This window comes from Vipera ursinii (genome assembly GCF_947247035.1).
Source record: "Vipera ursinii genome assembly, chromosome: 15".
Taxonomy (NCBI): domain Eukaryota; kingdom Metazoa; phylum Chordata; class Lepidosauria; order Squamata; family Viperidae; genus Vipera; species Vipera ursinii.
In genome coordinates this window covers 7,128,549-7,142,649 of record NC_139528.1, presented here as the reverse complement: position 1 = coordinate 7,142,649, position 14,101 = coordinate 7,128,549, and the positions used below count along the sequence as shown (strand labels likewise).

The 14,101-nt window shown below is 48.6% G+C and overlaps 1 protein-coding gene across 1 annotated transcript in view; it reads right to left on the bottom strand.

The window, feature by feature from the left end:
• Positions 1 to 264: 264 nt before the first annotated feature.
• The window catches only part of TM7SF2 (transmembrane 7 superfamily member 2), a 34,888-nt gene continuing 21,051 nt past the window's right edge, over positions 265 to 14,101 (bottom strand). The window contains exons 4-12 of the mRNA XM_083374197.1: positions 13,158 to 13,354; positions 11,764 to 11,818; positions 9,235 to 9,429; positions 7,101 to 7,204; positions 5,020 to 5,139; positions 4,469 to 4,637; positions 1,933 to 2,013; positions 1,225 to 1,347; positions 265 to 767 (exon numbers count right to left, since the gene is read on the bottom strand). Of these exons, the coding sequence (XP_083230323.1) occupies positions 607 to 767; positions 1,225 to 1,347; positions 1,933 to 2,013; positions 4,469 to 4,637; positions 5,020 to 5,139; positions 7,101 to 7,204; positions 9,235 to 9,429; positions 11,764 to 11,818; positions 13,158 to 13,354 (1,205 nt within the window). The 3' untranslated portion in view covers positions 265 to 606. The remainder of the gene's footprint in view (positions 768 to 1,224; positions 1,348 to 1,932; positions 2,014 to 4,468; positions 4,638 to 5,019; positions 5,140 to 7,100; positions 7,205 to 9,234; positions 9,430 to 11,763; positions 11,819 to 13,157; positions 13,355 to 14,101) is intronic.

Below are 14,101 nucleotides of genomic sequence, written 5' to 3'. Positions count from 1 at the left end.
ACTCTGAGGGCCCATTACCAGGCTGTGGCTACAGCGTGCATGTGTAGCTCGACTTGCAGTCGAGCTGTGCGTGTGCCCTGGCCCACCACTCCAGCCAGATGAACTTCATGCATGTGGGTGTGCACGGGCCCGCTGCTCATATGGTTTTGTTCCTCTCTTTCGCCCCCCCTCCCCATGGTCGGGCCGCCAAGCTGCCCAGTTCCCGATGGGCCCAGCACCATGGGGGATTGGGGACCCCTGAACTAGAAAGACCTCCCAGGCCTATTCTATGTCCTTAAAAATCAGTTTATTTCAATAGAAAATGACTCCAGGTCCAAAGTCTACGTTTCCAGCATCTTTTTCCTATCAGGAACATAAGCGAGACAAACGGAAGACGGGAAAGGAGGAGAAAATGAAAATGTCTTCCAGTCGGTGATAGTGAAACCGGAGGATGTACAATAAAAATCCAGCCATCTTGGGGAAATAAAGTTTGGAGAAACAGTCTGATGCTTCTGCTTGCTCTTCAAGCTATGCCGGTGTCTCCTTTCTTGCAGGCACATGAAGCCAGGAGACGATTCTGACCATTTCCAGACAAGAGACCGTATGGAAATGGAGACTTTTAAGAATTCAGTAGAGATACGGGAAAATCCGGTAGGGGACACGCTGGCAGTATTCCTGCCACGCCAGCCCGTACTTCCTCAGGCATTGGTGCTCGTCCCGGGCATCCCGATGAACCAGCAACATGATGAAATAGATAATATAAAAATAGGGCAAGATGTGAGTGAATCCTGCAACGACACCGAAAGGAAGGCCAGCTTAGATTGCTAAAAAAAAAAAAAAGGTAAAGTTTCCCCCGCACATGCGTGCTAGTCGTTTCCGACTCTAGGGGCCGGTGCTCATCTCCGTTTCAAAGCCGAAGAGCCAGCGCTTGTCCGAGGACGTCTCCGTGGTCATGTGGCCGGCATGACTAGACGCCAAAGGCGCACGGAACGCTGTTACCTTCCCACCGGAGTGGTCCCTATTTTTCTACTTGCATTTTTACGTGCTTTCGAACTGCTAGGTTGGCAGAAGCTGGGACGAGTAACAGGTGCTCGCTCTGCTATGCGGCGCTCGGGATTCGACCCGCCAAACTGCCAACCTTCTGATTGACAAGCTCAGCGTCCCAACCCGCTGAGCCACCGCGTCGCTTTTTAGATTGCTGCAGAGAGACAAAACTAGAGCCTCTTCAAGGTGGCCGCCACTTACCGCAGGGCAAAGACCATGCAAAAGCCATGATCAGGTCTCCTAAATAGTTGGGGTGTCGCACAAAACCCCACCAGCCAGAGACCAGGAGACGCCGACCGGTTGCCGTAGGGATTGTCTGGAGTCCTGGGGGACAAAAGAGTGTGATTGAGGGTCTTCTGTTTGAGGGGCTTGGACTAGAAGATCTGACTTTATTAATCAGTGGAACAGTTTCCCTACAGAAGTTGTGAGTAAAGCAATGTGAAGCGGGATATAACTCTAAACGCTATGGCTATTGCTATCTTGGTCACCTAGGACAGGGGTAGGCAACCTTGGCTCTTTTATCACTCATGGAGTTCAACTGTCAGAATTCCTGAGCCAGCATGGGGGAATTATGGCCCCCTCATGACTCATGGACTTCAACTCCCAGAATTCCTGAGCCAGCATGGGGGAACTATGGCTCCTTCCATGACTCGTGGACTTCAACTCCCAGAATTCCTGAGCCAGCAGGCTCAGCTTGGAAACCTCTCCCTTTCCCCTCAGCATGGCTGGCTCAGGAATTCTGGGAGTTGAAGTCCACGAGTCATAAAAGAGCCAAGGTTGCCTACCCCTGAACTAGGATAAAAGGAAGCAAGCCCACCATGTTGTGTGAATGTGCCTGCCAGATTTTGGAGTAGGTTAAGTCGATCTTCTGGATCCACCCCACAAAGTGAAACTTGTGATGCTACAAACCAGCCACTCTGGGATCAGCGGGATTCCGTCGGAAGGTGCTTTTCTGTGAATTGGCACCACGGAATATGAAATATCCCAGGCCTGCAAAATGAAAAAAATGACAAGTGAGATGATTTGTAATGAATCATAGCATCGTAGAGTTGGAAGGGATCTTAGAGGGCATCCAGCCCAACTTTTCTCTCAGCACAGGGTCCATCAGATTGATGCTTCTCAACCTTAGCAACTTCTTGAACAACGGACTTCCGGAATTCTCATCAATGGCCATGTTGACTGGAATTCTGGGATTTGAAGTTCACATGCACAGAGCCTTGGTGGAGCAGTGGGCTAATGCCTCCTTAAGTAACACCAGCTGCCTGCAATTAGTGCAGGTTCGAGTCCCACCAGGCTCAAGGTTGACTCAGCCTTCCATCCTTCCCAGGTAGGTAAAATGAGGACCCAGATTGTTGGGGGCAATTAAGCTGACTTTGTAATAATGCCGCTTAATAAGCAGGTATATACATAGAATGAAGGCTATTGCTAAGCACATTGTGCTTTAGATTGTAAGCCGCCCTGAGTCTTCGGAGAAGGGCGGGATATAAATGGGATTAAAAAAATATATTTAAGGTTGGAAAAACCCTGAATTAGGTGAATGACCATCCAGCTTCCATTGGAAGACAACAAAAAGAAAATTGGAATGGAATGGAATAGAAAGAGGAGCGAGGAGACGAGAGGATATTACTCCAGAATATTCTAGAATAGAATAGAATAGAATTAAGAGAGATTAGAATAGAATAGAATTAAGAGAGAATAGAATAGAATAGAATAGAATTAAGAGAGATTAGAATAGAATAGAATTAAGAGAGAATAGAATAGAATAGAATTAAGAGAGATTAGAATAGAATAGAATTAAGAGAGAATAGAATAGAATAGAATAGAATAGAATAGAATAGAATAGAATAGAATAGAATAGAATAGAATAGAATAGAATAGAATTAAGAGTGATTAGAATAGAATAGAGAACAGAAAAGGAGAGAATAGGATAGGACGGGTAGGCAAACTTGGCTCTTTTATGACTTGTGGACTTCAAATCCCAGAATTCCTGAGCCAGCATGGCTGGTTTAGGAATTCTGGGAGTTGAAGTCCACGACTCATAAAAGAGCCAAGGTTGCCTACCCCCGGGATAGGATAATACAATTAGAATAGAATAGACTATGATTAACTAGACCAGGGGTCGGCAACCTAAAAAAGAAAAAGAGCCACTGGGAACCGGTTCCATCACAAATTAAAAAAAGAGGGAGCCGCGTGCGTGTGTCCATGCACGCGCATGCGCAAAAAGGTTTTTTGCGCATGCGCGGACGCACGCGGCTGCCATTTTTTAAAAAATGAGATGGAACCGGTTCCCGGTTGCCCGATGGCGACGGCCCGTCTGCAAAGCTGCCGCTTTCGGCAGCTTTGCAGACGGGCCGTGGCAGCTTCCGCAAAGAGCGGCGCCCCTGCCCATTCCGAGAGGTGCGCGCGCACCTCTCCGAACGACCGGAGGTGCGCGCGTACCTCCGCGCGAATGGGCAGCGGTGCCGCTCTTTCAGGAAGCCCGCCGCGGCCCGTCTGTGAAGCTGCCGAAAGCGGCAGCTTAGCAAACGGGCTGCGGCAGCTTCCGCAAAGAGCGGCGCCCCTGCCCATTCCGAGAGGTGCGCGCGCACCTCTCCGAACGACCGGAATTGCACGCGCACCTCCGTGCGAAGGGGCAGCGGCGCCGCTCTTTCAGGAAGCTGCCGAAAGCGAAGGGGCAGCGGCGCCGCTCTTTCAGGAAGCTGCCGAAAGCGGCAGCTTCCTGAAAGAGCGGCCCGCTGCCCGTTCGCGCGGAGGTACGCGCGCACCTCCCCAAAGGTTTGGGGAGGTGCGCGCGCACCTCCGGTCGTTCGGAGAGGTGCGCACGCACCTCTCGGAATGGGCAGGGGCGCCGCTCTTTGCGGAAGCTGCCGCGGGCCCGTCTGCTAAGCTGCCGCTTTCGGCAGCTTCACAGACGGGCCACGGCGGGCTTCCTGAAAGAGCGGCACCGCTGCCCATTCGCGCGGAGGTACGCGCGCACCTCTCCAAAGGTTTGGGGAGGTGCGCGCGCACCTCCGCCCATTCGGGGAGGTGCGCGTGCACCTCTCCAAATGGGCGGTGCCACTCTCCATTTGGAGAGGTGCGCGCGCACCACTGCCCGTTGGAAGAGGTGCGCGCGCACCGGGCGGCTGGGAGCCGCAAGAGACGGCTCAAAGAGCCGCATGCGGCTCCGGAGCCGCAGGTTGCCGACCTGTGAACTAGACTGAATAGAATTAGACTAGACTAAGAATAGAATAGAATTAGTCTAGAATAGAATAGAATAGATTAAACAGAATAGAGTTAGTCTAGAATAGACTAGAATAGATTAGACTAAGAATAGAATTATACTAGACTAGACTAGACGAGTTGGAAGGGACCTTGGCAATCTAGTCCAACACCACCTCCCCACTCAAGCAGGAGATGATGAAAGCATTCTGCGCATGCTCAGAGGGCCCGTTTGCAGCCTCACCATTTAGCAGGACGATGCCCCCCGCTAGAGGCAGGCTAAGGGTCTGGGGGTGAGTTACGAGGAAGCACGCCTGGAGGCTGTACAGGAACGGCACCCAAGCCAGGTCCCCGTAAGCCAGCATGAAACCGAAGCCCTCATGGATGATATCCATTGTGGTGAGGATGGCCTCCTGCAAAATATTCACAAACGTCAGCCACACGTTTCCTGACTCCAGTCTTTCTCGACCTTGGCAACTTTTAAGAGGCTTTGCTGGCTGAGGAATTCTGGGAGTTGAAGTCCACCCATCTTAAAAGTTGTTAAGGTCGAGAAAGACTGCTCTCCCCTGATCCAGCTGTGCAAACCGCTGTAGATGACTCAAAGTAAGTGAGTCAAGCCAGATTGCGCAACCAGCCTTGGACCTTCTAAATTGTTAGCAAAATAATGTAGGGCTTTCCAGGTTGGGGAAATATTTCTCCCATGTTCCAAGGGTAACTTGTTAAAAATTTTTGACACCCTCCCCCCCCCTTCTCTTTCCCCATGGCCAGGCCTGCTGGCCATGGTTTAAAACCTACCTCTTGCCAGAAGGCATCCCACACGTAGAGAAGCTGGAAGGCGTTAACCAGGATCATGGCCAAGGAGGGGCTGCCTCTCAGTTCCGTTTCTTTAACCAACATTGCCATGTTGATCAGGGCCTGCGGGAGGGAGGAGACAGCCCAGCAATGAGAACAGACCCCATCAATTTCCCCAGCCTAGAACTAAGGAGAAATTTCATGAGAGCGAGAACAATTAACCAGTGGAACTGCTCGCCTCCAGAAGTTGTGGGGGCTCCATCACTGGAGGCATTTAAGAAGAGACAGGACCACCATTTGTCTCATGTGATGTAGGGTCTCGTGCTTGAGCCTAGGGCTGGACTAGAACAGGGCTTTTCAACCAGTCGTACAGGTACCCCCTGTGGCACCTGGGCACCTGGCAGGTGGTACGTGAGCATCCTAGAAAAGTGGCAGCGGGGGAGGGGAATGAGCTGAACCGGTGGCAGCACCGCACAAGCCTGAGCGAGAGACGGCTGGAGCTGCAGGGTTGTCGGGGCTCAGTGGAAGTGCCAGGATCAGCGCCAGGATCCAGGTGGAGCTCAGCACTGATCCTGGCACTTCTGCTGAGCCCAGAAGAAGCGCCGATCAGCTGGAGTGTTGCAGCATCTCCAGGGTCTTCTGATTTACGTTCAGATGCTTGGCAGCTGATTCCTATTTATGACGGTCACCGTGTCCCAGGGTCATGTGAAGTGACCAAAACCTGCTGCAACCACCCAGCAGAGGGGGGGGGGGATAAAAACCAAACACCCCCCACCCCATTCTCGCTGCCAATCCTCAACAGAAATGCTCACAACAATGAAAACCTCGAACAGGAGGAAGAGCGCCGCCGGGCAGGCGGGCAGGTGTTTTGCTCGGTTGTGGCTGGGGGCACTTTTTTCAGGGCCATTGTAACTTCGAACAGTCACTAAGCGAACTGTTGTAAGTCGAGGACTACCTGTACCTCATCCCTTTTTTCCTTTTTTTCCTTTTTTTGGGTCATCAAGTTTTTGACCCCTTGCTAGGCGACTGGCGGTGCTCGGATGTTGCCCTATCCTAAAAGTGGTACGATGGGTTGAAAAAGGTTGAAAATCCCTGCCCTAGAAGACCTCCAAGGCCCCTTCCCACTCTGTTATTCTATATTCTAAATCTCTCCGTTCCTGGGCGAAAGGGACGTCATTCACACCCGGCTTCCCAAGGATGAGGTGGAATTGTCTGGATCACATTCCTGCCCAACCCATGACTTTCCTTCCTTCCTTTTAATCCTGGGCCATCTGATTTCCGGGCTGTGCAAAGAGATCGCCGAGGAGCCAACGTAGGATACGAAGACCGCGTATAGCTGGTGAAGCTCGTCAAGGCTTGCAAATTCCGGGAAGAACATAGAATATAAAACAACAGGGTGTTGTGATTCAGGGTCGGCCTGTGGGTTCGGCAGTTGGGTCGGACGATTCAGAGGAGGAGGAGGGGGGTGTTGGAGAGCTTGCTGATGAGAGCCCTCAGCCAGGCCCCTCCCACCTGGTTACGACGCAGACCCAGCTGTGTGAGCCTGACAGCGTGGATGAAGATGACCCACAGCTGGCCCTGTTCAAGGACGCCCGACGCAGGAGGCAGTCAATCAGGAGTAAACAGAGGAAGGCAATGGGGCACCTCGGAAGGAGGCAGAGAGAAGCCACGCCCTGAACTGTTTAAAAGGGGAATGCGTGGGAGGGCTGGTTTGCTGAAGGCAACCGCTTGAATAGCTCCTGTTTCATGGTTCGTGTCTTGTTCTGTTTGCTTTTGTGTCCATAAATTTGGCAGGCTTAGTTCCAGCCTCTTGCCTTCTTGTAAAGGGGTTGTCCCTGCCTTTTCTGCAGGGCCGGTAGTAGGCTGGTACAGAACACAGGGTCCTTGGAGGTCTTCTAGTCCAACCTCCTGCTCAAGCAGAGGACCCTCTACCATTCTGGACAAACGGCTGTCCAGTCTCTTCATGAGCACCCAATAAGTTCTGGAGCCCCACCCCCCAACCCTCCCCAAATATGTCTCTTTCTTATTGGGGGGGTCGGGACCTCCCGCTTCGTTGTCCTCATCGCTAGCCCAAAGGTGCTTACCCAGCCAAGGAGACCTGGGCGTAACTCACAGAAGAATTTGAGATCAAAGCCCCCGACGCGCGGGTTCAACTCATGGCCCATGAAGAAGTCATAAATGGGGTTTCCTGCAGGAGGGGGAGAAAAGGAAAAAAAACCCCAAAAACCAAAGTTCTCCTGAAACTTTCAAAGTGCCCTGGTTGATCATGAGCTTCTTACTTCCCAGAAAAATTGCTGAATATAGGTAGTCCTCAGCTTATGACCATAATGGAATCCGGAATTTCCACTGTAGGTTACAACAGTTGTAAGCCAAGACACCCATGTGACTGGACTTGATTTTATGACTCTTTTTTTACAGCAGTCGTTAAGCAAGCGCTGCAATTCCTAAATAAATGTAATAATAATAATAATAATAATAATAATAATAATAATAATAATAATAATAATAATAATAATTAATAATAATAATAATAATTAGTAGTAGTAGTAGTAGGAAGGGACCTTGGAGGTCATCTAGTCCAACCCCCTGCTCAGGCAGGAAACCCTATACCATTTCAGTCAAATGGCTGTCCAGTCTCTTCTTAAAAACTTCCAGTGTTGGAGCATTCACCATTTCTGGAGGCAGGTTGTTCCACTGGTGAATTGTTCTCACTGTCAGGAAGTTTCTCCTGAGTTCCAGGTTGCTTCTCTCTTTGGTTAGTTTCCATCCGTTGCTTCTTGTCCTGCCTTCGGGTGCTTTGGAGAATAGCTTGGCTCCCTCTTCTTTGGGGCAGCCCCTGAGTCACCCCTCACCCTTCTCTTTGTTAAACTACACATACCCAATTCCAGCAACCGTTCCCGATATGTTTTAGCCTCCAGCCCCCCAATCATCTTTGTTGCTCTTCTCTGTACCCTTTCTAGAGTCTCAACATCTTTTTTTACATTGTGGTGACCAAAACTGGATGCAGTATTCCAAGTATGGCCTTACCAAGGCCTTGTAAAGTGGTATTAGTACTTCACTTGATCTTGATTCTATCGCTCTGTTAATGCAGCCTAGCACTGTGTTGGCTTTTTTGGCTGCTGCAGCACACGGCTGGCTCATATTAAAGTGACTGTCTACTAGGACTCCGAGATCCTTCTCACAGTTACTACTATTGAGCAAGGTACCACCTATACTATACCTGTGCCTTTGATTTTTTCCTGCCTAAATGTAGAACCTTACTTTTTTCACCATTGAATTTCATTTTGTTAGATAGCGCCCAGTGTTCGAGTCTGTCCAGATCCTCCTGTATCTTAAGCCTATCTTCTTGAGTATTGGCTATTCCTGCCAGCTTGGTGTCGTCTGCAAATTTGATGAGTTCCCCATCTATCCCCTCATCCAAATCATTAATGAAGATATTGAAGAGCACTGGGCTCAGAACAGAGCCCTGGGGCACCCCACTACACACTTCCTTCCATGTAGATGCGGTTCCATTGAGGACCACACGCTGAGTACAGCCTGTCAGCCAGCTACGAATCCATCTGGTGGTGATGCTGTCTAACCCACATTTTTCTATCTTATCAAGTAGTAGGTTGTGATCTACTTTATCAAATGCCTTACTGAAGTCCAAGTAAATTATATCTACAGCATTCCTCTGGTCCACTAATTTTGTCACTTGGTCAAAGAATGCAATAAGATTTGTCTGGCATGATCTTGACAAACCCATGTTGGCTTTTAGTGATGACTTTGTTTGCATCAAGGTGTTCGCTGATTTGTTGTTTGATTATCTTTTCCAGAATCTTCCCAGGTATTGAGGTCAGGCTGATAGGTCTGTAGTCAGTCATTCCTCTCTTCAAGGAGAGAAGCAACCTGGAATTCAGGAGAAACTTCCTAACAGTGAGGACAATCGACCAGTGGAACAGCCTGCCACCAGAAGTTGTGGATGCTCCAACACTGGAGGTTTTTAAGAAGAGACTGGACGGCCACATGTCTGAAATGCTTGATCAGGGGGTTGGGCTAGATGACCTCCAAGGTAACTTTCAACTCTGCTATTCTGTTTTTTTCTATCATCTCAAAGTCGGCAAGGGCTAATCTATCTTGAGAGGTGGACAAGGCTGCAAAGGGGGTTAAGAGGCCTCCTGCGGGCTTCTCCTCATTCCACAGCCCCCGTTGAGTTTGCCAGATTAGGGGCACCCTCACCTGAATTCCCACTGGGAGCCAGAGCTGTCTCCGGGGCCAGCAGAGCTTTAAAATAGAGAAGGATGCTCAGGCCAAAAGACACGACGCTTGCTGCGAAGGCCAGTTGCAGGAGGTGGTCGTAGATGTAACTCAGGTGCAGACCTCCGGCCAGTCCGGCACCCACCATCAGCGCTGTGACCAGAAAGGTGTGGGGCCCTACCCAAAAAGGAAAAAAAAGGAGGAGGGGGATTTGTGCCCAAAATGAGACCTACAGCCAGGTATCTGAGAACTCCAAAAGCTAAACTAGGCCCAGAGTTTACTGAATGCTTTAATTACAATGGGTCTTCTTTTTAATTCCCCCCCCCATACCTTCTTTTAAAAGTTTCGGAGTGAAGAGCCTTGGTGGAGCCGTGGGCTAATGCCTCCTTAAGTAACACCAGCTGCCTGCAATTAGTGCAGGTTCGAGTCCCACCAGGCTCAAGGTTGACTCAGCCTTCCATCCTTCCCAGGTAGGTAAAATGAGGACCCATATTGTTGGGGGCAATAAGCTGACTTTGTAATAATGCCGCTTGGGGTGTGTGTGTGAAAGCCCTAATAAGCAGGCATATACATAGAATGAAGGCTACTGCTAAGCTTGTAAGCCGCCCTGAGTCTTCGGAGAAGGGCGGGATATAAATGGAATTAAAATACAAAAAATAAAAAAAATATTGTGGCATTCTTATTTAATAGAGTCCTAGCCATACACTAGCTGTTTCTTTCAATATTTTTTTTTATTTCATTTTAAGTTAAAATACAAACTCCAAAAAAAATTAAAAGTGTAACACGGAGGAAAACCAAACAAGACAAAGAAGAAAGAATTTTTTTTTTTTTTTAAAAAGATACGGGTGGTCCTTGACGTACAACCACAATTGAGCAAAACGTTTCCGTGGCTAAGTGAGACAGTTGTTAAGCGAGCTTTGCCCCACTTTACGACCTTCCTTGCCACAGCTAAGTGAATGACTGCAGCTGTTAAGTTAGCAACGTGGTTGTTAAGCGAATCTGCTTTCCCCACTGACTTTGCTTGTTGGGAGGTTGCAAAAGGGGATCATGCCACCCCGGACACTGCGACCATCATAAATATGAACCAGTTGCCAAGCCATCTGGATTTTGATCGGATGGCCGTGGGGATCCTACAACGGTTGTAAGGGTGAAAAATGGACATAAATCACTTTTTTCAGCAGCGTAACGTAACTAAATAAATTGCTGTAAATTGAGGATTACCTGTATACCACATATATTGTCCCCCCTAGTTGAATACTGATATGTGTGTGTGTGTGTGTGTTTGTGTGTATCTTGAGTATTTTTCTTATGAGAGCAAAGCAACTTGAAAAATATACCATTCTCCCTTTAATTCTTTGTTAGCAATGAGTGCCGCGTAACAGAGTGAGCGCCTGTTACCCGTCCCAGCTTCTGCCAACCTAGCAGTTCGAAAGCACGTAAAAATGCAAGTAGAAAAATAGGGACCACTCCGGTAGAAAGGTAACAGCGTTCCGTGCGCCTTTGGCGTCTAGTCATGCCGGCCACATGACCACGGAGACGTCCTTGGACAAGCGCTGGCTCTTCAGCTTTGAAATGGAGATGAGCACCGGCCCCTAGAGTCGGAAACGACTAGCACGCATGTGCGGGGGAACCTTGACCTTTACCATATATATATGGTATATATGGTACAGTTCTATTTATCAAAGGAATTTGACTATTATTGTATTTTACTCACAGAAAGCCTACAAACAGCTTCAATTGCAGCCTTACATATCACAACAGCAATTGTCTCAAGTCCATTCAGGATCAAACAGCCTTGACTGAGTCTTAGTAATAAAACACAAACTGTTTAAACAGGAGAAAATGCTGGTAATACAGATAGTCCTTGACTTACAACAGTTTCGCTTAGCGACCGTTCAAAGTTACAATGGCACCGGAAAAAAGCAAGTTATGTCCGTTTTCACACTTTTTGACCCTTGCAAGAACTCCACGGACCCGTGGTCAAAATTCAGAAGCTTGGCAACTGGTCTCATATTTATGATGGTCGCAGGGTCCCCGGATCCCCCGATCTTGTCTTTGTGACCGTTTGACAAAGTCAGTGGGGGAAGGCAGACTCACTTAACAACCGGATTATGAACTTATTAAACTGGGGTGATTCACTTAACCACTGTGGCAAGAACGGTTGTAAAATGGGGCAAAAGTCACCGAACAAAATGCCTCAGGTTGCTGTGGTCGCTAAGTCGAGGGCTACTAATATAAACAGGCTGGTGACGCATAAACAAATGTGAAATAACATGTACTTCCAAAGGATATTTCTTAATTAAATTGCCTAAAACGAAGTAATTTGGGGAAGGGATGCTACAGCCATCCCTTGCCAATTCTCCCTCCCCCCCCTCCCCCGCCGTTTGTCCCCCATCCCATCTGATTCCTTTTAATTGTCCTGCTAAGCTTGTAAGCCGCCCTGAGTCTTCGGAGAAGGGCGGGATATAAATGGAATTAAAATAAAATAAAAAAATAAAAATAAATACCGACCGTTAATGCGATATTGCAGGCGGCTCTTGTCCCGAAGAACACTCCCTTCGCTGAGCTGTGGGGGAATAAAAATAAAATAAAAAAAATAAAAATCAGTTTTCCTAAGATCTTTGCAGAGTTTGGGGAAGTCTCATCTTCTCAAGACAAAACGGAAACTGACATCCATCCCAATGGGGACTTAAAAATGGAAAGATTCATTTAACCTCCGCACCGATTCACTTAACAACAACAACAACAAAAAAAGGTGGGAAAACCGGGCACATAGTTAAACAACCGTCTTGCTTAGCAATAGAAATTCTTGATTCCAAATGCGGACATAAGTTGAGGACCGTCTGTAAGTTACTCCTCTGAGTAACAAGGACCAGCTCTCCTATTTATTAAGGACAGAATTCATCCTGTTTGGGGGCTTCTTTTGCCTACCTGCTGGAGATGCCTTCAAATTTACTGGTGTCCTTTTCATGACCATTTTACACTCTGCCCAAGCAGAAGCAGAATAACAGCGCTGGAAGGAACCTCAGAGGTCTTCTAGTCCAGCCCCCCTGTTTGAGCAGGAGACCCTTTGCCATTTCTGAGAAGTGGCTATCTGATTTCTTAAAAACCTCCAGTGATGGAGCATCCACAACTTCTGGAGGCAGGTAGTTCCACTGGTTAATTGTCCTCACTGTTAGGAAGTTTCTCCTTAGTTCCAGGTTGCTTCTCTCCTGGATGAGTTTCCATCCGTTGCTCCTTGTCCTGCCTTCGGGCGCTTTGGAGAAGAGCTTGACTCCCTCTTCTTTGGGGCAGCCCCTGAGATACTGGAACACTGCTATCAAGTCCCCCCTCGTCCTTCTCTTCATTAAACTGGACAGACCCAAGTCCTGCAACTGTTCCTCCTATGTTTTAGTCTCCAGGCTTTTAATCATCTGAGTTGCCTTAGTTGCAGGCACTACAGTACAGTCAAGACTAACTGTGTAACAGATTTGGAAGGGATCTTGGAGGTCTTCTAGTCCAACCCCCTGCCCAAAGCAGGAGACCCTACACCGTTCTGGACAAAAGGGCTGTCCAATCTCTTCTTGAAGTCCTCCAGTGATGGAGCACCCACAACACATCTGGAGGCAACTTCCACCTAACCCAGGGGTAGGCAACCTCGGCTCTTTTATGACTCATGGACTTCAACTCCCAGAATTCCTGAGTCAGCTATGTTCATGGGAGTTGAAGTCCATGAGTCATAAAAGAGCCGAGGTTGCCTACCCCTGACCTAACCGATTAATGGTTCTCACCGTCAGGAAATTTCTCCCAGAGGAACGCCTTTGCCTTCTTCCAGGATTTCCCTCCCATACCACTTTTCTTCCCATTATACAGATGAGGAAACCTGAGGCCAACGCTGACTGTGCCAGCCCAAGCAAGGGCCTTACCTTCCCCACTGGCAGCTGGTAGAGGAGGGCTTGGAATGCCACCCAGGCCAGGACCAGAGCGAAGTCTTGGGGGCTCCAGAGGGAGCGGAAGGAGGGCAGCGGCAAGGGGGGTCTCAGCACGCTGGCCTCCTCCGTCCTGCAGACTAGCAGCAGGTAGAAGACGGTGCTGGGCATCAGGACCATCAGGAAGGCCACCCCTGCCAGGAGGAGGAAGAGGAGGAGGAGGAGGAGGAGGAGGAGGAAGAGGGGAAGCTGGAATCAGAGATGGGCATGCCCGTGCTTGCACAACTGGCACCAAGTCCCCCCATTTTCAAAAATGGAAAACTATGGTACGAGTAGTCCTCGACTTACAATCATTCGCTTAGTTCAAAGTTACAACAGCACTGACCAAAGCGTCTTTAACTGGGTTTTAGATTTACTCTTGGGGCTTGAATTTAATTTAATTGTTTTAATTGATTTTAATTTTTTGTATTTCATGGTTTTAACTGCCCTGTAAACCGCCCTGAGTCCTACGGGAATAGGGCGCTATACAAATGCAATAAAAAAAATAAATAAAATTAATAAAATATTCAGATGCTTTGGCAACTGGCACATACTTATGACAGTTCAAGGGTCCCGGGGCCACACAATCCCCTTTTGTGACCTTCTGGGGAAGCCAGATTTACTCCACAGCTGTGCCACTAGCTCAAGAAGTGCCTTGCTTCACTTAACGGTGTAAATCGGGGCAAAATTCACTTAACCGTTGCCTTACTGAGCAGCAGAAATGTTGTGTTTGTAAGCCAAGGACTATCTTTAGTTCTTATAGGAGGGATTAGGTAAAGGTCAAGGTTCCCCCGCACATGCGTGCTAGTTTCCAACTCCGTGGTCATGTGGCCGGCATGACTAGACGCCAAAGGCACACGGAACGCCGTTGCCTTCCCACCGTAGTGGTCCCTGTTTTTCTA